Source organism: Musca domestica, unplaced genomic scaffold (assembly GCF_030504385.1).
Source record: "Musca domestica strain aabys unplaced genomic scaffold, Musca_domestica.polishedcontigs.V.1.1 8, whole genome shotgun sequence".
In the NCBI taxonomy this organism is placed as follows: domain Eukaryota; kingdom Metazoa; phylum Arthropoda; class Insecta; order Diptera; family Muscidae; genus Musca; species Musca domestica.
Genome location: NW_026712409.1, coordinates 22,360,702 through 22,385,449, shown reverse-complemented (window position 1 = coordinate 22,385,449; position 24,748 = coordinate 22,360,702). Strand labels below are relative to the sequence as shown.

At 35.2% G+C, this 24,748-nt stretch overlaps 2 protein-coding genes across 2 annotated transcripts; both read left to right on the top strand.

Moving 5' to 3' along the window:
• Positions 1 to 1,460: 1,460 nt before the first annotated feature.
• On the top strand, positions 1,461 to 8,324 carry LOC101897070 (uncharacterized). Its single transcript, XM_059131088.1, has 5 exons — positions 1,461 to 1,620; positions 1,778 to 1,985; positions 2,051 to 2,237; positions 2,317 to 2,433; positions 7,284 to 8,324. The coding sequence occupies exons 1-5, from the start codon at positions 1,477 to 1,479 to the stop codon at positions 8,248 to 8,250; spliced, it is 1,623 nt and encodes a 540-aa protein (XP_058987071.1). The 5' UTR covers positions 1,461 to 1,476; the 3' UTR covers positions 8,251 to 8,324.
• Positions 8,325 to 10,989: 2,665 nt separating this feature from the next.
• LOC101897248 (uncharacterized) lies at positions 10,990 to 16,239 on the top strand. Its single transcript, XM_011296586.3, has 6 exons — positions 10,990 to 11,334; positions 11,656 to 11,777; positions 11,892 to 12,203; positions 12,269 to 12,997; positions 15,034 to 15,196; positions 15,257 to 16,239. The coding sequence occupies exons 1-6, from the start codon at positions 11,100 to 11,102 to the stop codon at positions 15,721 to 15,723; spliced, it is 2,028 nt and encodes a 675-aa protein (XP_011294888.1). The 5' UTR covers positions 10,990 to 11,099; the 3' UTR covers positions 15,724 to 16,239.
• Positions 16,240 to 24,748: the final 8,509 nt, after the last annotated feature.

Below are 24,748 nucleotides of genomic sequence, written 5' to 3'. Positions count from 1 at the left end.
GAACGGCTGAACTGATTTCGACAGTTCTCATTAATTCAGAATGGCCTCTTGGCAGGAAAGAAAAAACGTCTAAAAAAATCGCATAAAAATATCTCTCTAAAGATGAAAATATTGATTTTGTAAAATTTTCTCATATTTTTTCAATTTTGTCATATTTTTGGCATATTTTCATTTTGAATTAAACATTTGGTAATATTTCTACAGCTAACAAAACTAAATAGTTAGGATAGCAGGATATCATATACAGATCGCATTAATGGCCCGATCCTTACGAAATTTTGCATGGGGATAAGATGAGGGTCAGAATAGAAGCCTACTCTTTTTGGAGATGATCGCCATATATTTAGGGGTTGAAATGGACCAAAAAACTGCAAAATTGTCTGCAGGTCGTAATATCGCCCGATCCTCACGCACATTTGAAAGGGGGTTACCGCACATTGCAAAAGCCAAGAAGTTTCGGATGGCCATCCAAAATTATTCAATGTGTGAAATAGTTTGCCAACTTTTGTAGACAAAATACGAAAATGTCCATTCCAGTGACTTTTTGGAGAATTCACAAATACAGGAAAGACGCACTTCTGACTATTTCGTTAACGAATATAGTCAAATGTCTGTATCTCATATAGATGCGTTTCAGTCAAAAACCAATAATAAATGTTAATCTTTTGCCACTTCTAAGAAATTATAAGTCTTTGGGAAATATTGGTTCCAGATCTAGGAAGACCATTTAAGTGCAACATCTACCAATAAATTGGAAATGAGCAAATTAGTTTAAGTTGCTATTATTCGAAAATTAGAGAACGAAACCTGATGGTTTTCTTTTATAATTTGTCACAATATCTTGTGGAATTCTTTCGAGTATCTCGCCTATATAAACTGTATCGTTTATTATAGTGTTGTAGGGTATTCAACGGTCGGCCCCGCTCGACTGTAGCCTTTGCTTACTTGTTGATTATTATTTTGATTATAACTACTTTATTCTTGAATTTTTAGCATTTTTAGAATGTTTTGAATCGTCGTATTTAGTGTGACAATTTTACTTTCTTATTTTGGTCATAACTCCTTTATATTGCTTTTTTAGTATTTTTAGTTCCTCGTTACCTTAAAAATTAAAAACCCATTTCTTTACTATTGGCTTTCCTCATTTTCTTTATCTTTTATGTCTACATTTTTATTAAGCTGACCAATTAATCAGGGTAATTGTCACGTTTTTTATTTTCGATTTATGAACTCCTGATCTGTTGGCAATGAAACATGCAGCCACTGACATCGAAAATATAGTCAGATTCGCAATATCTACAAATCAATAAACGTGTGCCCGGGGCTATTACTAATTGAAGACAGTCTATATTGATAAGATATAAAATTGATTTGAAAAAGAAAGTAGCTACTTGTAATTCGTTTGCATTGTAGGGGAATTAGTCTAGCGAAGACATTCCAGAAGCCAACATTGGATTTGAATAGTAAATACAAAATATGGATATTGTTGCTGCGAACTACGACAAACATAATAAAATATGGAGTGGTCCTAAGATAGCACCGCTGCATAACATTGAACATCATTCGGTGGGCAGGATATTGTATGGGCAAATGCGAACACATCCAAAGAACATTTTATTGGTGAGTTGAGAATAGCAAATAATACTCATAATTATTTTAAATATTGATCAATAATATCAATAATGATAAAAGGAGTATTTTTACCAGAATCGAAAATCCTAAATTTTCTGGAATTCTTAAATTGAACGTACTTTCGTTGTGTTTTCTTCCTTTGCAGATAGACGATGATGATGACAGAACGGTGACCAATCAGGAAGCCTTAACGTGGGGCATTCGCATTGCTCTCTTTTTAAAAGGTCGACGAATGCGTCATGACGATATTGTGGGAATAGCAGCACGTAACACCACCTATCTGACATCGGTGGCCCTGGGTTGTTTCTTTAATTGTACACCATTTCATGGAGTCAATCCCTGCTATCAAGAAGGTTTGGTCCACAATAAATTGAAGATTTTACCCTAAATTAATTACATAACTTACATAATAATTTAGATGCCCTCAGTCACTGTTTTCGCATTACCAAACCCTCTGTGATTTTTTGTGATGGCCATGATTATGAGAAGATAAGAAATGCCACAAAATCCTTTAAGGCCGATATTTATACCATAAGTGAACACATTGAAGGTGTGCCCTCAATTTTGGAGTTACTGGAACCAAATCCCAAGGAACATTTTTACCAGTGAGTTATAATTTTCGGAATAATTTTCGGTTTTTCGGAATAAAAAGAAACAATTATTTTTTGAATACATTTCTTATAGACCTGAAAAACTTACATTGGGTGCAGATCAGACTGTGTGCATAATGTGTTCTTCGGGTACCACGGGATTGCCCAAGGCTGTTACCATTTCAGCACATAAATTAATGTTTGAAAATCCGTAAGTAAACATAGAAAATATGTTTTAGAACTCCATTTTCAAGGCTAATATAGTCCCTCAGAAAATACTTTTATACCTCTTTTCGTAACTCATCGAAATAATAATTTTAGACATAACAAAGTATATAAATTCTTGATCAGCGTAAAATCCTATCTGACCGTTCGTTTGTTCTAATCATGCAAAACGAATAAAGATAGTAAGCTAAAATTTTGCACGGATCAGTCTTTGTTTGCAGACAGGTCAAGTTCTAAGCCATGTAACGCTCCCCCAAATATTCTGTATTTTAATGATTGTAGCCAATTTTTATACCCTACAACACTATGTGTTGGGGGTATTATAAGTTTGATTGAGCCAGAATTTATGTAACACCTCGAAATATTGGTTTCCCATATAGGAAAGTATATATCGATCTTCCTAGCTCGCCGAGCTGAGTCGATCTAGCTATGTATGTCCGTCCGTCCGTCCGTCCGTCTGTCCATGTTAATTTGTAATCACTCTACAGGTCGCAATTATGGCCCGATCTTTACGAAATTTTGCACGAAGGTGGGGTTAGGGTCAAAATAGAAGCCTATTTCTTTTGGAGATGATCGCCAAATGTTTAGTGGTTGAAATGGACCAAATACTGAAAAAAAAATCGGATTTTGCAGTAGCTATACAGGTCGCAATTATAGACCAATCGACGAGGAATTTCGCATGTTGCTAGAGTTTAGGGCGGGGAAGAAGCCTACCAATTTGGTCATCGGATAATATTTTGCGGGTAAAATAGATCATATCTTTTGTGTTGAAAAAATTCAAAATCTTTCATTAAACCGCGAATATTTTAAATCCCGGCGAAATCACAAAGCCATGACAAGGTTACTTCTGATCTTTACATTGATGTTAACATCCAACAAAACGGATTTATAGCAAAATATGTGCGATATATATGTTTATCAAAGAAGATATGCTTGAAAAATCTCTTATATGTCGAGAACGGCTGAACTGATTTCGACAGTTCTCATTAATTCGGAATGGCACCTTGGCAGGAAAGAAAAAACGTCTAAAAAATAGCATAAAATTATCTCTCTAAAGATGAAAATATATGGTTTGGTAAAATTTTCTCATATTTTTTCAATTTTGTCATATTTTTGGCATATTTTCATTTTGAATTAAAAATTTGGTAATATTTCTACAGCTAACAAAACTAAGTAGTTAGGGTATCAGGATATCATATACAGATCGCATTTATGGCCCGATCCTCACGAAATTTTGCATGGGGATAAGATGAGGGTCAGAATAGAAGCCTACTCTTTTTAGAGATGGTCGCCATATATGTAGGGGTTGAAATGGACGAAAAAACTGCAAAATTGTCAGCAGTTCGTAATTATCGTCCGATCCTTCGGCACATTTGAACGGGGGTTACCGGACATTGCAAAAGCCAAGCAGTTTTGGATGGCCATCCAAAAATATTCAAAGTGTAAAGGAGTTTGTCAACTTTTGTAGACAAAATACGAAAATGTCCACTCCAGTGACTTTTTGGAGAATTCACAAATACAGGAAAGACGCACTTCTGACTATTTCGTTAAGGCTGATTTCGTTGAAGAATATAGTCAAATCTCTGTATCTCACATAGATGCGTTTAAGTCAAAAACCAATAATAAATGTTGATCTTTTGCCACTTCTGATAGATTATAGGTCTTTGGGAAATATTGGTTCCAGATCCAGGAAGACCATTTACGTGCAACATCTACCAATAAAGTGGAAATGAGCAAATTAGTTTAAGTTGCTATTATTCGAAAATTAGAGAACGGAACCTGATGGTTTTCTTTTATTATTTGTCACAATATCTTGTGGAATTCTTTCGAGTATTCCCCTATATAAACTGTATCGTTTATTATAGTGTTGTAGGGTATTCAACGGTCGGCCCCGCTCGAATGTAGCCTTTGCGTACTTGTTTTCAATGAAATTGTCTGAAAATCCGGAAAAAAAATCTTTCTGAGTACTCTACCCCCTGGAAAATTATTATCTATATAGTTCCACGATATCGTATATCCCCCACATAAAGGTACCTCCCTAAGACTATAGTCGTGCGGGGCCGATCATGTGATACCCTACAACACTACAATATGTTGGGAGCTCATTTATGTCCAAATCCATTTTGGAAGATTTCGCTTTTCAAATTATGTCATAAAGCACTGCCCAGATATTACTCTTAGCATTTGGCCAGAGGCATTTGACCAATATTATCGCACTCCGTCGTGCTGTAAGTTGTTGTGGTCCATTTTACAGTTAAATATAATCCAATGGTCATCCAAAATACTAGAATTCTTCCCTGTCCTTAACTTTCTTCCCCGGCGTGTCGATTGGCTTCAATTGTATGATCATTTGAAACCCGAAATATTTTGCGATTATCTTCAAAAGCAAGAGGCCCCTTTGTATCTCCAAAGTTAGACTCAAATATATGATTTGCTTGTTTACGATATTTGGCTATATTCGTTAACGAAATCAGCATAAAATGCCAAAAGTTCGCGTTTGTGTATTTTGGATATCACCTGTAAGTAATGTTGGTATTTTTTCACACAAAAGTAGTAATCCATTCTACCCGCTGTTTCTAACTTCATGTGAGATTTCGTGTCCTTTGGTTTGTATTTGAGATCTTAATAACGTCTGTAAAATCAGGAACATTTCAAGTTGTTCATCCATTTCAAACCCTAAATATATTGCGGACATCTTTGAAAGCAATAGGCCTAGCTCTTTATCCCTATATATCAGTGCCTCCCCACCATACGGCTGTATTCGATATTTTTAGAATTTTAAAAGAATTTTTAACGGATTTTTTTTTTTTTTTTTTTTTTTTTTTGAAAAATTCCAAGTTCGATCCAAATGTTGGAGGGTATTTAGAGCTTACTGCTTTTTTACTTGTTTTAGTATATATCTATTCAGATCGTTCCTTAGAAATAATTCTTCTAAAATCAATATTTATTTGTTAGATAGTTCCTTAAAAATGTCCTCTAAATACACACATTCTTCCAAAGTCCCTAAAAAATGTTTATTTTTAAGTTCAAATGGCATCAAAAAAATATTCTTAAAAATGCAGGTTTAGAAGTCAGATGATCCATCTTTTCATTACACATTTAAAGCTCTTTTGGGTCCGTAGAAAATATTTTTAAAACATCCACGTTCAGAGGTCAGATGATCCCTCTTTTAATTATACTTTAAAAACACTTATCGACTCTGAGAAAATATTTTTAATAATCCACGCTAAGAGGCCAGATGATCCCTTTGTTATTTCCGCGTATGGAGGTCAAATGATTCCTCTTTTAAATCCACGTTTAAAGCTCTTATGGACCCTTATGAAATATTCTTAAAAAATCCACCTTAAGAGGTCAAATGATCCCTATTTTAATTTCCCGAAAAAAGGTCAGGTGATCCCTACTTAAATTGCACATTTAAAGTATGGATATTCTCTTAGAAAATATTCTTAAAAAACACGTTTAGAGACCAGATGATCCATATTTTAATTCCACGCATGGAGGTTAAATGATCCCTTTTTAATTCCACGTTTAAAGCTCGAAATATTTTTATAGAATCTACGTTCATAACTTGGATATTCTTAAGGTATCTCCAAGGAATCCTTAAAAAATCCAAGTGTCTATGTCAATAAGTCCCCCAAAATTCTAGCTTAAAAAGTCCCAAAGAAAATACTCTCACGAAAAATTCAATTTTTAAGGTCAGACCGTCCATCAAAAATATTTTTGAAACTGCCATATTTTAAGCATGGATAGTTCCTCTGAGAATATCACTTAAAAATTCGCTTAAAAACCCAGATATTCCATCAGAAAATATTTTTTTAAAATTCACGTTTCTAGGTCAGATAGAACCTTCTTATAGAATATTCTTTAAAATCCACGTCAAAAAGCCCCTCAAAAGAAATTCTTTTAAACTCCACGTTTCTAGGTACGTAAGCCCTTGGAAAAAATTTTTAAAATCCACGTTTCTAGGTCGGATAGACCCTTGGAAAATATTCTCTCAAATCCACGTTAAAAAGTCCCTAAAAGACATTCTTTAAAAATCGACGTTTCTATGGCAAAAAGCCTATCAGAAAAAATTCTCAAAGAAAATTCGCTCGAAAATATCCTTTAAAAATCCACGTCTTTATCTCCGATAATACTTCAGAAAATATTCTTAAAAAATCACGTTTCTAAAATTCCCTCAGAAAGTATTCTGCAAAAAGTTGTATTTCCAACTCAGATACTCTCTCATTTAAAAATCTATGTTTCAAAATAGTCTCTAAAAATCCACCGTCACATTTTGTATAGTCCCTCAAAAAATATATTTTTGAAGGCCACGTTTCTAGCTGGGAAATTTTCAGCTCGGCTCAAAAAGTATTCGTTAAAAAGCAACGGTTCCCGCTGGGATTTTACATCAGAAAATATTCTTTAAAAAGCCATTTTGCCGTCTCGGATAGTTTCTGAGAAAATATCATTTAAAAATCCACGTTAGGAGATCAGATATTGCATTAAAAAGTATTACTTAAAAATCCACAGTTATAGTTTGGTTAATCCCTCAGAAAATATTCTTTGAAAATCCACAAATTCTAAAATATGTAGAACCTTAGAAAATATTCTTTAAAAATCCCCCAAAAAGTCCCCCAAAAGATATTTGTTAAAAATCAACGTTTCTATGGCAAAATTTCCATCAGAAAATAGTTTCGAAAAATTGACTTTTAAAGGTCAGATAGTCTCTTAAAGATATTCTTTTATAGCTCGGATAGTCCCTCAATAATTTTTCTTAAAAAATCACGTTTCCAAAATCACTCCAGAAAATATTCTTCTTAAAAACACATGTTTTTTTCTCTCTTCTATTTGTAGCGTCCTGACCAGTGAAGACATTATTTACACCTCCACCGCCCTGGATTGGATGAGCGGTCTGATGATCACACTGTTCAACATCTACATGTGTTGCACCCGCGTTATAACACGCCAGCCCTTTACACCGGAACATTTCATTGAATTGGTGAAGAAATATAAGATAACAAATGTCACCATTTCGCCAGTGCAAGCTGTAGCCCTACGCGAATGTCCCCTATTCACAACCGAGAATGTCTCGACAATAAAACTTTTAAATTGCGGTGGTGGTTATATTTCCAAACAAACACTGGCTCAAATTCAAAATACCCTACCGCGATCAATGATATGTTTCGGTTATGGTCTCACTGAAGCTGGTGGCGTTTCGGGGTATTTTGGTTTGGAACGTGGCAATTCAGTGGGTAAACTTGTACCCAACATACGTTTACGTATTGTCGATGATAGCGGTAGAAATCTGGGACCCAATGAATCGGGAGAGATTTGGGTAAATTATCCTTATCACTGGGCTGGCTATTATGGCAATCCCATTGAAACACAACGAATTTACGATTCCTTGGGTTGGTTCCATACCGGTGATTTGGGTTACATGGATGAAGATGGTTTCCTTTATGTCAAAGATCGTAAAAAGGATATTTTAAAATATCAAGGACTGCATTTTTGGCCGGGAGAAATTGAAAATGTTGTACGAGAATTAACCGAGGTATTGGATTGTTGCGTTGTGGGTATCTATGATGAGCGATTTGGAGAAGTCCCTGGCGCTTTGGTGGTCAAGAAGAAGGGCGGTAATGTTACGGCAGAGCATATTGTTAACCATGTGAAGACACGTTTGCCGGAACAACAGAAGCAATTGCACAATGGTGTGTATTTTGTTGATTCATTGCCTCACAATAATAATGGTAAAATTCTGAAACGCGAAGCGAGAGACATTTTCAAAAAACTAATGAAAGAAAAACAAACTTTGGATCGTTAATCATCATTATTTATAGATAATATTAAGAAAAAGTTTTAAGTTAATTAAAATTAATAAAAATATTTTAACACAAACATTTAGTGAACTTCCATTTGAGAAACCTCCGAAACTTATTGGTTTTATGAAATTGGTTTATGATTTTCCATCCCTACAGACAGATGAAAAATGTGCAGGATTTTTTTTTTTTAATTGACTGGATGCCATGTCAACGGAAACCAAGCGACTGATGAACTGCCGCAATACAAATAAAATATTAATGAAATGGAATTTGTACGCTTAGTCGAAGCATCTCCGGGTCATTTCATTATATACAAGATCTCAGTATGACCAACCTCTTCCAAAAGACCAACAATTCAAAAACGTTCCCTAATGAATTTTGATCTAAAACTTATAGTAGATATCTTTATGGGTCACTGTAAAAAAGGAGCCTTAACAGATCTTAAAAATCCACGTCTCTGAATCAGATAGTCCCTCAGAAAGTATTCTTAAGAATCCACGTTTCTGAATCAGGTAGTCTCCCCGAAAAAATTCTTGAAAGTCCAAGTTTCTGAATCAGATAGTCTAGCCGAAAATATTCTTAAAAATCCACGTTTCTAAATCATATAGTCCCTCAGAAATTTCTTAAAAGAATCCTCTTTTCTGAGGGACTATCTTCCTCAGAATATATCTTAAAAAATCCACGTTTATTAATCAGATAGTCCTCAAAAATATTCTTAAAAATCCACGTCTCTGAATCAGATAGTCTCTCAGAAATATCTTTGAAAATTCTCTTTTCTGATACAGATAGCCCCTCAGAATATATCTTAAAAAATCCACCTTTATTAATCAGATAGTCTTCAAAAATATCTTAAAAAACTCATCAGATAATCCATCAGAAAATATCCACACGTCTAAATCAGATAGTCCCCCATAAAAAAAACACATTTCTAAATCAGATATGTTTCAGGGCAAGATAGCTGCTTAGACTATAGTCATGAAGAATCGACCAATTTTAAAATACTTATGAATTAATATATCTCTTTACTTAAATTTAAAGTTTTAACAAATTTCATAATGTTTAATGATAGGAAATCCCCATATGAAATATATTTATCCGCTCGTAGAGAATTTTCTGTACCATCGTTTGTCTATATATCATTACACTAAAAGGAGCTTTTTCATCAGCTCCTCCTTTGAATTAAACACAAAGGATCTGTTTATCTGCATACTTCCAGTTTCAGCTTATCTATACAAAATCTCTATGCATTAGCTCGTCTAAAAGGTTTCCATGTTTCAGGTGGTTTAAGTAAAGCCGAGCTTTTTCAGTTTCTTCGACGAAAAAACGGAATCAAGACCATCAAAAAGGAAGAAAACACAAGACCTTTAAAATTCCTCAGATTACATTCTAAATTTCTTTTATAGGCAAAAGGCCCTTTGATGGTATTTTTAATAGGTGTTCCTGTATCCCTTGTTGCTCTTTTATGTGAGATATTCTAATAAAATTAAAAATAAAGTTGTTCTATGTATGTGAGATTTTCTAAAGTAAATCTAGGAGATATAAAAAGGTATAAATTGTCGAATGCCAATTAAAAGCCTTCTATACATGGTAGACCTAGTAAAACCATTCTAAAGGCAATCATCGTTTGTCTGTATATCATTACACTAAAAGTAACTTTTTCATCATCTCCTCCTTTGAATTAAACCCAAAGGATCTATTTATCTGCATACTTCCAGTTTCAGCTTATCTATACAAAATCTCTGTGCATTAGCTCGCCTAAAAGGTTTCCATGTTTCAGTTGGTTTAAATAAAGTCGAGGTTTTTTCAGCCCATTATAGTCTTTAAAGTCTGTCTCTTTGGCTTCTACATTTAAACTTTTTAAAGTGTATTATAAAATGGAAGGCAATAAGGGCAATGTATGAAACTTCGTGGCCAGGGCCCGAAATTAAAATGGTCTTGTGCAAATTTCAACAAATCTCGTCCATAAATAGATTGTATTCTTCAACAGGATAAAGTATAGATTCAATCCTTTATCTCGTCTATATGTATATGTTTCACTCATCTATGGATTTGTAAACATAGAAATGATATAGGTCAAAAAGTTAGAAAAAATGTGTGTTAGCTCGTGGCTCATGATACAATCGTAGTGTGACTTACTATAACAATCTGACCATGTACAATATCTTTCCTCTCTATATAAAATCTAGCCTCGAAGTCGTTTTCTGCAAGGAAAGTAGGTTATTTAGTTAGCATAATTTCACATTCTTGTGGGTTCTGGAACAGAGCTAAAGTTTCTCCTTCAGCAGGCTATAATGTAGATTCCTTCCTCGTCTATATGCAATTGTTCGACGCACCTATAAACACCGAAATGAAATAGGTTAAGAAGTTCGGAAAAAAACTGGGTGTTATCGTGTGACTTACAATTAAAATCAGGTGTTCCTTATAACGGAAAGGTACTTCGTTTTCTAAAAATCCTCAATTAGGCATATTTAAATATTTTTCTTTGTAACTGTAAAAATTTTCAAAAATTACCAGCCGTATTCCAAATTTTAATATAAGCTGTGGTACACCCTGTGTTTTAAAATGAATCACCCTCTTTTAATTCTCACAATCCTCCATTTCCTCATTCGCATAAATTTCCATTCTACGTATTCTCTGTTTTGCAAAATAACAAAACCAACAACAAATTTTCATCATCCCCCGTTCACCTTATTCGACGAAGTCCATTATGTTATTCACCCGAAAATAGGTTCCGAAGTAAATTTCGTGGTAGCCAAGTAAAGTGGTAAATTTACCTTGCGAATTGCAAATATTTTTTAAAAATATTTTCAAAGCAAATACAACACCGGTTGCTGAAAAGAAAGAACAAAACATGAGAGAAGAATATTTGGAAACTGAAGAATATGAAAATTATCAAAACCTGGTGACACAAGCGGATGAAGCGGTCAAGCAGGAGGAGACAAGCACCACGGCCGATGAGAAACTTACATTTGAGGAATACTTTCCTCCGCTGCATCCCATCGATTTTGATTGTCACTCCGATGATGCAATGTTGCGGAAGTTGTTGAAAAAGTTCCAAATGATTTTTTTGTACCCATTTTTTAAAGGTGAGTGGAAATGTTTGTTTTGGTTTTGTTTGGAAAAATGGAGATGAATCAGGCGGCACTCACTGATGGTTGATGACAAGTTGTATGAGTACTAAGTCATGGCAAAGAGCGCCATCTGTTTTTGAACACAGTCCAATACAATTTCCATTTCACCTCCACTATGAGTACGTGTGACATATAGATGGCGCCTCCAGTAGTTTGTTTTTGCAAATAAAATATACATATCGACGTTATATTAGTAGTGTTTGTATTCGATAGCAGGATATTGCCATACGAAAATGGTATAGTTTATTAACTGTTATCTTTTTAAAACCTTTTCAGCTTATGACATTACATATCGTAGTTTACGCTACCTCTCCGTGGATGATATTAACACAGTTATACGTAGTGTGGGTCATCGGGCTGAATTCCGCGAAAAACTCTTTGCATGGCGTAGAAAAAGGGTAAGTTTTTCACGCTAAGCTAAGCTTAACATGGCAAGAGTCCTCTAAGTAATCTTAAGTTTACGAAAGGGAACCTAGAAGGCAATAATTGATATTTTGTTTCATTATCTTTAGTACCGCACCAACAATACCCAAATAATTGAATTCGAGAAATCTTATCAAACCGTCACCTCAGAAGAAATACCAAGATCCAGTCAATCGGCAGATAATAAAAGCAATAAATCAAATAAATCCAATCCAATAATGATTATGGAAACAAATGAGGAAATAGTTGATGGCGCCAATGATACATCATCTCTGCAAGAAATGATGAATGAATTACCACTGGAAATGGAAGTGGAAGCAGGCGGAGGTGCACCAGCATCCAAAAGACCCAGAACGGAAACAATTGTTAATCTACGAGAGACCAGATTGGGTGCATTGTTGGTAAGGGTCGGATCAAATTACATACCTGAGTATATTATTAAATTAAACTGGTTTCAAAATTCTAGAATCTTGAAGAACTTATCGAAGAATCTGTTTTTGGTACCATTATCAAAGTATTCTATAACCGACACGGCTATCTGGAGAGAAAACATCGTGACGAGATAATCAACACTATTGTCGATTATGTGGTCACGAAGGAAATCAAGCTACACTCATCGGATTTTGGTAAAATTGTCGATATGATTGTCAACTTATTTCCCGCTGAGGAAGAGGCCAGGGACTATTATTTTATTAATCGCAAAGGCAAACGTAATCCCATGGGGCGTCTATATACAAAATATTACAATACTTTGAAACGAATACGAGTTCGTGACATACATCAAGAGTTTACAAATGAATCTATGTGTTCATTTTTGCAAACTGGATCATTGAAGGACGACACAAGCAAGACGAAGAAAGCATCGACAGCAGTTTTGACCAACGAAGCAACAACATCTGCAAGTGCTAATCAAACAAACAGCATTAATACTACGGATGACAACAAAAACTCAAACAACAACTCCAACACACAAATAGAATTTATTGCAGATGATTTTGAAGAACTCCTCGAATCGAATGATACTTCATCAAGTACTGCAAAGGATGTACTTCGTTGTCAAGGATTAAATTGGGATAATGTTAAGACATTATGGTCGCAAACTCATCTGATACGCCAAGAGGACATTGAGCATTCAACAGTCAAAGATGTCATCCAGCAATGGCCAAAGTATTTAAATGCCAGAGGAATGGAATTGGTATGTTTGTATGGGTGTAAAGGCATTTTCTCAATGTAGTTGAAATCTTCAGTTAATCTAAGTCCACGAAAAAGATAGTGCTTCCAAAATGATCTAAGATAGGTGCTCAAGATCTTTTTATTTGTAATCTATTGGTAGAACGTCTTCTTAGATTTTCTATGCATATTGGATACCCTTTAAAGGCTTCCTTTAGATGAAAGACTTTTTAAAGGTATTCTTTAGGGATTGAAAGTAACATCACAAGGTTTTCTATAAATAAGTGATCTGTTAAGGGGTTTCTTAAAAAAATTCAAATTTCTTATTTAGAATTCGTATTACAGTCTATGACAAAAAAAATACATATTCAGGTCCATGCCTTCGTATAGCCCCCTTTAATGGCTTCCTTTAGATGAAAGACTTTTCAAAGGTATTCTTTAATATAAAATCATCTGAAGATTCCTTATAAATAAAACCTTCTATAAAAGCAACAATTTCTCAAGGTCATCAACATAAGAAGTCTGTCTTCGGAAGATCTTCAACATGTGGGAGACCTTGTTAAACTCCTTTAGGGGTTGAGGGCCATCACAAGGTTTTCTATAAATAAATGATCTGTTAAGGGGTTTCTTAAAAAATTTCATATTTAGAATTCGTACTACAGGCTATGACAAAAAATTACATATTCAGGTCCAGGCCTTCGTATAGCCCCATTTAACGGAACCTCCCAATATTCGGTATTTTTATGATTTTGAGCATTATAGACCGGAATTATAACATATTCCGTATTTAAAGTTCGTAATGGGTACTACAGGCTATTAAATAAAAATTACTTATGCAGGTCCACATCTCCCATGTAACGATACCTTCCGATATTCGGTATTTTGATAATTTTAGCGACATTATTCACCGGAATTCTTTCAAATTTCGTATTTGAAGTCTGGAATCGGTAACTCAGCTTATAACTAAAATTACTTATGCAAGTCCACGTCTTGGTATAGCACCCATATAACGAGTTTCGTTTAAGTGGTATTAGTCGATTTTTTTTTTGGAAAATTTTCAAGCTCCTTCCAAATAGTAGAAAGTGTTAAAAGTTCGGCCTGGCCAAACTTAACTGCTTTTTTACACCCTACACCACATAGTGGTAAGGGTATTATGTCTTTTTGCATTTGTGTGTGTAACATGCAGAAGGAAGGGAGACCTTTAGTTTCTTTTAGGATATTCATAGAATCAGAGTCGATTTATGCATGTCAGTCCGTCTGTCCATGTATTTTTGTGAACAAAATGCAGATCGCATTTATTATCCGATTGAGATAAAATTTTCCAAACAATATTTGTTTGGCTCAAGGACGAACCCTATTAAAATTGGTGAGAATCGGCTCAAATTCAGATATAGCTCCCATACATATCTTCATCCGATTTCGGCTTAATTGTGCACCAAATGATCAGTCCAAATGACCTGATGAATTAACTAAGTCTAGAAGCAAGTACATCAAATTTGAAAATTCAGATATAGCTATAGCTCCCATATATGTGTTTCATCCGGTTTGGACAAAAATAATAAAATAAGATAACCAGATATCAGATACAGCCCACAAATACTTATGTCAATTTTATCGAGATCTGATCAGATTTGGATATAGCTCCCATATATACCGTTTTGTTCATATTCAACCTAAATATCGAGCAATGGAAATTTTTAAATATAAAACTCGATGTCATATCATGCACTATACAGCAATGTTATTTGGTACTACTGGAACAAAAGCCTTTCTCAAAATTGTTGAAAATCGATTCAGAGTTGGAATTAGTACCCAACTTGTGACTACTCTGAAGTTATAATACGCATTCAAATAAGGTTCATGGTTGGTATGATCTACTTCACATAAATTCCCAATATTAGCATTTTTTTACGGGAGCTCTACTAAATACCTGTAGTGGTGAAGGGTATCATATTTTAATTTCTATTGGTTGCGGTGGATGTGAATTACATTCCTTATGACTTTAGAATAAAGTTTTTTTTTTTTTCAAATAATAGACATTTTGTACTTCCCTTTTTTCAGTTCGACATTGATTTTCGCCTGAAATTCTCACGGAACAAGGAGAACTTATTGCAACGCAAGTGGTCGCGGTTTGTACAGAAAATCTGCTATTACTATCAGAGCAACATTAAGGATGAAATGTGCAAGGGATTGTTTGCTCTGTGGAAAACCAAACCAGGAAAAGGTATATCATGAAAACAATTCAAAAATCATTACAATAACAATTCTCGTTTCTCTGTTACAGACACCGAAGATTACATACTCATTGTTCTACTCAATTCCATTATCATACCAATGGCACGCTATCGAGATGCTGCCGGTAATCGTCGTAAGGTATCCATTGTTGAGGCCGTTGATCTATTTGCGGTGCGTGTCAATCATTTGGAGGAATTGGATCAAAAACGTGAAGAATTTTGCATCAAGTTTGGTGAAATTCACACCGAGTTTACACCGCTCATTGTTGTTGTGGGCGATAATAATATAAATATACATGAAATTTATGTGCACTTTCACGTTGCCCTATATGAAATGCCCGATTTCCTAACCGCCCTCGATTGCTGCATGAAAATCTATCGGGTATTGAACTTACCATTCCCAGCCTCAAATGATTATGTTTGGACATTTATCCAGCGATATTTCTATGAAATACAATTACCCGACGATACTAAATGTCCATCGATGAGTTCGTTGATAACGTATTTGAAGAATTAGAAATATGGGGTTTGTTTGCAAGGGCAGTATTAAAATAATTTAAGATTATAAATAAATAAATGTATGTAAGTCTAAGTATTTTAGCCGAATTGCACACCATTCCACAATGTTTGTTGACACCAATGCCTGTAATCATCTTGATGTCTTTATATAAAACAAAAAACACCACACTTTTTAAGCGTTTTAAAACCTGTATAACACTTTTAAAGACAATTTATTAAGATAACAATTTTATACACCTGATGCTAACTGCGCGTCGTGCCGGCCCAGATCCCAAAGGAGACAAATACCAGAGTTAGCAACAACAACAATAATAACATAAAAGCAATATCAACCAGCAAGCCCAACAACCGCAATAATACTACTGCTACCGCTGCACAATATCAAGAAGCAACAAAAACCCAATGAAACTTGAGGTTAAAAAGGTAGGAAAAAGTTTGCACACAAAAAGGACTTAACAAAATGAAAAGACATCTTAACTAGAGTGGCAATAAACGTATTATAGTCGAACCACAAGTGCTGGGAAATTTCTTTAATTTTGCTGTTGTTGTTTTTCTTTATTATTTTTGTGCCATTCTTGAACTTTTCATTTCACTTTTCCTTAGCTGTTGCTGCTGCTGCTAACTGCAATGGCCGTGTGTTTTGCTGATGTTTGGAGGTGGAGGTAAAATATTGCAATATTTTTTTTTTTTTAAGAAGGATAATCCTTTAATAGGGGATAGTAAGCCAAATAATATAGATGGGGATTATAGGTCAGGTTTTGTTTTGATAACTAGGATTTTTCTGAAGATCTTCTAGTGGACTGGTTAGTAGAAATAAATGTTATAAGTTTTGAGTTCATTTGTTTAAAAAGCAATGCAACAACAATAATCCAATAAAAACAAGTAAAAAATCAGAGAAGAACTTTGAATACCCTCCACCGTTTCGAACGAATTGGGAACTTTCAAAAAAATAAAATCTCTTGAAAATTCTGTTGCAATCTTAAAAATACCAAATGTAGCCGTTATATTAGGGTCTATACAACGGCATGGACCTGCATAGGAAACTTTTGTCATAAGCCATTACAATATTCAAATGCGAAACTTGAAAAAAAAAAAAATAATGTGGCTAAAATCATCAAAATACCGAATATCAGGACGTAGTTTTGCTTCGATGTATTTAGAGAAAATTGAATCTCAATACAAGTTAGTGAGTAATTTTTACTGGAAATTTTACACTATGCTACAAAATTATTTTTTTTTTTCCAAAAATTACAGGAAAAACCCAGCTAATAATGAAATTAGATCTAACCAGTAAGGGAAGGTCTCAAGTCGGGCGAGGCCGACAATTACGCGTATTGAGTAGAGCTCCAATAACAAAAAAAAAAAAAAAAAATATATATATATATATATATGGGAAATTTATGTGAGGTATGGCTTTAGGGTAATCACAACTAGGGAACTATATCTAATTCTAAATCGATTTTCAACAAATTTGACGGAGGCTTTATACCTCTAATACCAAAGTACAGTGCATGATATGACTTCGATAAGATTTATATTAAATAATATTTATTGGAGCAATAGATATACCGGACCCAGTTTAACTAAAAGGAAAAGTTCGGTAGAAAATACAAAAATCGATCCAATTTTGGTTAATATTCATTTATGGTGGACAATACCGTATAATCTATGAAGATGTATGTCGAATGTATATAAAAGTATGAAACAATCTCGATAAAATTTGGCAGAGGTATTTTTGAGCTGTATCTGATGTCTGGTATCAAATATTATTGTTGTGGAGTGCATATACGTGAGAGACTTTAAAACCAAATCGGATAAAACATTTATATGACGGCTATTGGTATATCTGAACCGATTTTTACCAAAATTTCAAAGACTTGCTTCTGGGCTGAATTCCGTCGGAAGTGCCAAAATTCAGACAATTTGGGCTGATATTAGCCATTTGGTGCACAATAAACCTGAAATCGGATAATGATATGTGTGGGAGCTATATCGAAATCTGAACCGATCTTTGTGGAGTGCATATTATGTATGTGAGGGACTTAAAACCGCAAATCGGATGAAACGCATATATGGGAGCTATAGATATATCTGAACAGATTTTCGAATTGAACGCATATAGGGGAGCTTCAGCTATATCTGAACCGATTTTCACTAAATTTGAAGTACTTGTTTCTAGGATAAATTCAGTTGTAAATACCAAAATTCAGTCTATTTGGACTGGTATTTGCTGTGAAATTTGATGAAACATATATATTGGAGCTATAGCAATACATGAACCGATTTTTACAAAAATTTGTTGTACTTGCTTCTAGACTGAAATCGGTCGGATTTCCCAAAAATCCAGGTAATTTGAACTGATATTGGCCAGTTGTGCACAATTAACTCGAAAACTGTTGAAGATATATGTGGTAACTATATCTAAATTTGAAACGATTCTGACCAATTTCAATAGGATTCCTATGTGGTGTAGGATATTAAAAAATTTTAAACATAAGACTTTACCTTCTTAATTCTACCATGGTTTCCGCGTTTCTGCACAAAACAAACATATTAAAATTAATTTTCGATATCGAATAAGAGAATTTGACCCCGGTCTTTAGATATGGGAACTGAGTTGGAGTCAAATTTGACGATGTTAATAATAGAAATGCGAAATGAGGCTACCTTCTTAATTCCACCTTATTCTTAATTTAATTTATTTATTTAAAACAGAGCACCTTCCACACAGACAATATCCGGGGTAGGTATCTTTCCCCAATTTATCTCATTGCAAAAATTTAACCCACCAATGAACACCAACTGCTTACAATGTGGGTGCAGTGGTAGGATGAGAAAACATTGTTGTTGGACTAGGAACTTTTTCAATAAAAATTTTTCTCAAGTAGATGACATTTAATATAGGACACCACACACACATACATAAATATATAAATTATTTGTTCTGTTATTGTCAATGTTTGCCAGGTTTCCATGTTAACTATTCGCTCGGCCTCACTAACTTTGGCTGGTTGGTTGGATAGGAATTTTTTCTTTATTGGTTTTCTTATAGTCATAATTTCAATTTGTCTTTGTGCGGTGGCATGCATTCGCCTACCTTTTCAGGAGAGTTTTTCTATTAAGATAGTTATTTTGTTGATTAAATTTGCTCTTAATTCAGAAAGTTTTTTGTCAACCATTTGCTTTTCTTTGCAATTCTTTGGGAAACAAATTTCATAAAACAAACATGTAATTAATGGCCAAAAGTGTGGAAGATGGGAGAAATTTTCGGATTAAGATATTGTGTCTTTAACAATACGATGAATATCTTGGTAAAAAAAAGAAACCCTCTAAGAAGTCATCAAGGGGGTCCTTTTAGTCGTTTTTTCTTAATATATCTAACAAATATCTTTAAAAGGAATCGTAACAAGTCAAAAATATGGCTCGTGAGCGGAACGTATCGCAATATTCCATTCGGCAAATATTGAAAAATGGGCTTGGGGTAAAACCATTGAAATTATAAAAAGTGCAAGAACTTACACCGCAAAAAAAGAAAATCGACTTAATAGAGCTAAAGAGTTGCTTCGCTTGGCCGAAAGTGGTGAACTGCCGAATTTTTGGCATTTTGGCCGCAGACTTTGGACATTCCAACAGGACTCAGCACCATCGCACTTAGCACTTAGCACGCGCTACCCAAGAATGGTTACAAAATGAGGTTCCTCGCTTTATTTGCAGTGAACAATGTCCACCAAAATCTCCGGATACCAATCCGTTGGACTATTGTGTCTAGAGTATTTTGGAAAGCAAGGTTGGCACTAAAAAATAACAAAGTGTTGATTACCTCAGGCAAGCGCTTCGCCGGAATGGGCCAAAATGCCGCAAAGCAACATTCGGGCAGCGTGTGACGGTTTCATTGGCCGTTTGAAGGCCACAATTCGTGCCAAAGGTGACCAATTCGAACAAATCTAAACTTATTCTAAAATTTGATGCTATTTTCTACTTTTTTGTTTTCACTAAAAATATTAAAAAAAAAAATGCAAAAATTGTGTCGTTTGACTTTGTTGCAGTTTTTTTTTTATCTCACCATGTATATATGCCAACGAATTGATATATACTTCATATTCATCATGAAAAATATCTCCAGTTTTGGTTTTAAAAAACCCGTTTAATTTTCAATGAACTTACCTTTTTCCGAATCTGGTGTAGTTTTTATTTACCGAAAAATAGTCAGTATGGGTTGTGGACAACTCTAGGTGGATTTGATAATATTCGTTGTTTGGTAATCATTGGTTTCAAAAATGAGTCCTGCTGGTCCATTATTTGGTATAAGGGTAAATCCCGATTTATTATTTTTTATAACATAGTCTTATTATTCCCTCCACTTCGCCATCCCGTTTGTAACTTATTGAAATAATAATTTTAGGCCTAACAAAGTATATATATTCTTGATTCGCGTAAAATTCTAAGACGATATAGGCCAGTCCGTCCATCCGCTAGAGTCAAAACGAAACGAATTAAAATTGGAAGCTTTAATTTTGCACACATCAGATTTTGTTCTATGCGAACATGCTTGAGCCCCAAACTGTTCTACACGAACATGCTTGAGCCCCAAACTGTTCTACACGAACATGCTTGAGCCACAAACTGTTCTACACAAACATGTTTGAGCCTCAAACTGTTCTACACGAACATGTTTGAGCCTACAACAGTTCTACACGAACATGTTTGAGCCTGAAACAGTTCTACAAGAACATGCTTGAGCCCCAAACTGTTCTATGCGAACATGCTTGGGCCCCTAACTGTTCTACACGAACATGTTTGAGCCTACAACTGTTCTACACGAACATGTTTGAGCCTACAACAGTTCTACACGAACATGTTTGAGCCTCAAACTGTTCTACACGAACATGTTTGAGCCTCAAACTGTTCTACACGAACATGTTTGAGCCTCAAAATGATCTACACGAACATGTTTGAGCCTCAAACTGTTCTACACGAACATGTTTGAGCCTCAAACTGTCCTATGCGAACATGTTTGAGCCTCAAACGGTTCTATGCGAACATGTTTCAGCCTCAAACGGTTCTATGCGAACATGTTTGAGCCTCAAATGGTTAAATGCGAACATGTTTGAGCCTCAAACGGTTCTATGCGAAAATGTTTGAGCCTCAAACTGTTCTATGCGAACATGTTTGAGCCTCAAACTGTTCTATGCGAACATGTTTGAGCCTCAAACTGTTCTATGCGAACATGTTTGAGCCTCAAACTGTTCTATGCGAACGTGTTTGAGCCTAAAACTGTTCTATGCGAACGTGTTTGAGCCTCAAACTGTTATATGTGAACATGTTTGAGCGTCAAACTGTTCTATGCGAACATGTTTGAGCGTCAAACTGTTCTATGCGAAAATGTTTGAGCGTCAAACTGTTCTATGCGAACATGTTTGAGCGTCAAACTGTTCTATGCGAACATGTTTGAGCGTCAAACTGTTCTATGCGAACATGTTTGAGCGTCAAACTGTTCTATGCGAACATGTTTGAGCGTCAAACTGTTCTATGCGAACAAACTGTTCTATGCGAACATGTTTGAGCCTCAAACAGTTCTATGCGAAAATGTTTGAGCCTCAAACGGTTCTATGCGAACATGTTTGAGCCTCAAACGGTTCTATGCGAAAATGTTTGAGCCTCAAACTGTTCTATGCGAACATGTTTGAGCCTCAAACTGTTCTATGCGAACATGTTTGAGCCTCAAACTGTTCTATGCGAACATGTTTGAGCCTCAAACTGTTCTATGCGAACGTGTTTGAGCCTAAAACTGTTCTATGCGAACGTGTTTGAGCCTCAAACTGTTATATGTGAACATGTTTGAGCGTCAAACTGTTCTATGCGAACATGTTTGAGCGTCAAACTGTTCTATGCGAAAATGTTTGAGCGTCAAACTGTTCTATGCGAACATGTTTGAGCGTCAAACTGTTCTATGCGAACATGTTTGAGCGTCAAACTGTTCTATGCGAACAAACTGTTCTATGCGAACATGTTTGAGCCTCAAACAGTTCTATGCGAAAATGTTTGAGCCTCAAACGGTTCTATGCGAACATGTTTGAGCCTCAAACTTTTCTATGCGAACATGTTTGAGCCTCAAACTGTTCTATGCGAACATGTTTGAGCCTCAAACGGTTCTATGCGAACATGTTTGAGCCTCAAACTTTTCTATGCGAACATGTTTGAGCCTCAAACTGTTCTATGCGAACATGTTTGAGCCTCAAACTGTTCTATGCGAACGTGTTTGAGCCTAAAACTGTTCTATTCGAACGTGTTTGAGCGTCAAACTGTTCTATGCGAACATGTTTGAGCGTCAAACTGTTCTATGCGAACATGTTTGAGCGTCAAACTGTTCTATGCGAACATGTTAGAGCGTCAAACTGTTCTATGCGAACATGTTTGAGCGTCAAACTGTTCTATGCGAACATGTTTGAGCCTCAAACTGTTCTATGCGAACATGTTTGAGCCTCAAACTGTTCTATGCGAACATGTTTGAGCCTCAAACTGTTCTATGCGAACATGTTTGAGCCTCAAACTGTTCTATGCGAACATGTTTGAGCCTTAAACTGTTCTATGCGAACATGTTTGAGCCTCAAACTGTTCTATGCGAACAAGTTTGAGCCTCAAACTGTTCTATGCGAACATGTTTGAGCCTCAAACTGTTCTATGCGAAAATGTTTGAGGCTCAAACAAAAACAAATTTGAATAGAAGAGCTTAAAAAAGCATCAGAATTTGAAAAAAAAATCCAAAAAATCCGTCGAAAAAGTCGGAAAAAAAACGTAGACAATTCTCTTCCAAGGGGTAAAGTACACAAAACGAACTTCTTTTGTGGATTTTCAAACAATTCCATTGAAAAATGTGGCTCAAATCATGAAAATACCGAATATCGTTAGGTACCGTCACATGGGGGATATACGATATCGTGGGCCTATATAGACAAATCTCTTCCAGGGGGTAAAGTACACAAAATAAACTCCTTGTGTAAATTTTCAAACATTTTCATTCAGAAATGTGGTCAAACCATCAAAATACAATCTTCGAGTGTGATCTGTTTCGCATAGAACAGTTTGAGGTTCAAACATGTTCGCATAGAACAATTTGAGGCTCAAACATCTTCGCATAGAACAATTTGAGGCTCAAACATCTTCGCATAGAACAATTTGAGGCTCAAACATGTTCGCATAGAACAGTTTGAGGCTCAAACATGTTCGCATAGAACAGTTTGAGGCTCAAACATGTTCGCATAGAACAGTTTGAGGCTCAAACATGTTCGCATAGAACAGTTTGAGGCTCAAACATGTTCGCATAGAACAGTTTGAGGCTCAAACATGTTCGCATAGAACAGTTTGAGGCTCAAACATGTTCGCATAGAACAGTTTGAGGCTCAAACATGTTCGCATAGAACAAGTTGAGGCTCAAACATGTTCGCATAGAACAATTTGAGGCTCAAACATGTTCGCATAGAACAATTTGAGGCTCAAACATGTTCGCATAGAACAATTTGAGGCTCAGGCATGTTCGCATAGAACAATTTGAGGCTCAAACATGTTCGCATAGAATATTTTGAGGCTCAAACATGTTCGTATAGAACATTTTGAGGCTCAAACATGTTCGCATAGAATATTTTGAGGCTCAAACATGTTCGCGTTGAACATTTTAACTGTTCTAGTCGAACATATTTGATACTCAAACTGTTCTAGTCGAACATATTTGTGCCTCATAATGTTCTATGCGAACATATTTGAGCTTCAAAATGTTCAATACGAACAAGTTTGAGCCTCAAAATGTTCTACGCAAACATGTTTGAGCCTTAAAATGTTCTAGTCGAACATATTTGAACCTCAAAATGTCCTAGTCGAACATATTTGAGCATCATCAAAATGTTCTAGTCGAACATATTTGAGCATCAAAATGTTCTAGTCGAACATATTTGAGCATAAAAATGTTCTATGCGAACATATTTGAGCTTCAAAATGTTCTATACGAACAAATTTGAGCTTCAAAATAATCGACGCGAACATGTTTGAGCCTCAAAATGATATATGCGAACAAGGTTGAGCCTTAAAATGTTCTACACGAACAAGGTTGAGCCTTAAAATGTTCTATACGAACATGTTTGAGCCTCAAAATGTTCTATACGAACATGTTTGAGCCTCAAAATGTTCTATACGAACATGTTTGAGCCTCAAAATGTTCTATACGAACATGTTTGAGCCTCAAAATGTTCTATACGAACATGTTTGAGCCTCAAAATGTTCTATACGAACATGTTTGAGCCTCAAAATGTTGTATACGAACATGTTTGAGCCTCAAAATGTTCTATACGAACATGTTTGAGCCTCAAAATGTTCTATACGAACATGTTTGAGCCATAAAATGTTTTATACGAACATGTTTGAGCCTCAAACTGTTCTATGTGAAACAGATCAAACTCGAAGATGGTATTTTGATGGTTTGAGCCACATTTTTCAATGAAATTGTTTGAAAATCTACACATTTCTTATTTGAAGGTCGTAATGGGCATTGTAACCTATGACGAAAAATTATCTGTGTAGGTCACCGTCTTTATATAGCCCACAAAATTATTTAAAGTATTTAAAGTTCGTAATGGGTACTACAGCCTTTGACAAAATAATAAATCGTAAAGCCACTAAATAGTGGTTTCCCTGTGATCGGTATTTTTCGACTTTTTCGACGGATTTTGTTGGAAATTTTTCGAATTCCTTAAAAATGGTTGAGGGTATTAAACGTTCGTCCCGGTCTGCTGCTTTATCTATTATCTGTTTCATTCGTTTTACATTCAATTTCGCTAGAAACGGTACTAGAATTGATATGCATTACGAAAAATGTTTCTATGCCTAATAGACCCCATCAAATCCACGTCGATTATAAACATGCAAGAGCCCTTGTATTCACTACAATCAGTGTGGATCTTCAATATAAGGGTCTATAGTGAAATTTAGGCCTATAGTGAAAAAGTTTTGCTATCAAAATAAGAGAGTAAAGT

Coding starts and splice junctions, on each gene's coding strand:
- LOC101897070 (XM_059131088.1), top strand. CDS start 1,477: ATGGATATTGTTGCTGCGAACTACGACAAACATAATAAAATATGGAGT. Junction 1,986..2,050: donor CAATCCCTGCTATCAAGAAG/GTTTGGTCCACA, acceptor ATAATAATTTAG/ATGCCCTCAGTCACTGTTTT. Junction 2,238..2,316: donor CCCAAGGAACATTTTTACCA/GTGAGTTATAAT, acceptor CATTTCTTATAG/ACCTGAAAAACTTACATTGG.
- LOC101897248 (XM_011296586.3), top strand. CDS start 11,100: ATGAGAGAAGAATATTTGGAAACTGAAGAATATGAAAATTATCAAAAC. Junction 12,204..12,268: donor CCAGATTGGGTGCATTGTTG/GTAAGGGTCGGA, acceptor TCAAAATTCTAG/AATCTTGAAGAACTTATCGA. Junction 12,998..15,033: donor ATGCCAGAGGAATGGAATTG/GTATGTTTGTAT, acceptor CCCTTTTTTCAG/TTCGACATTGATTTTCGCCT.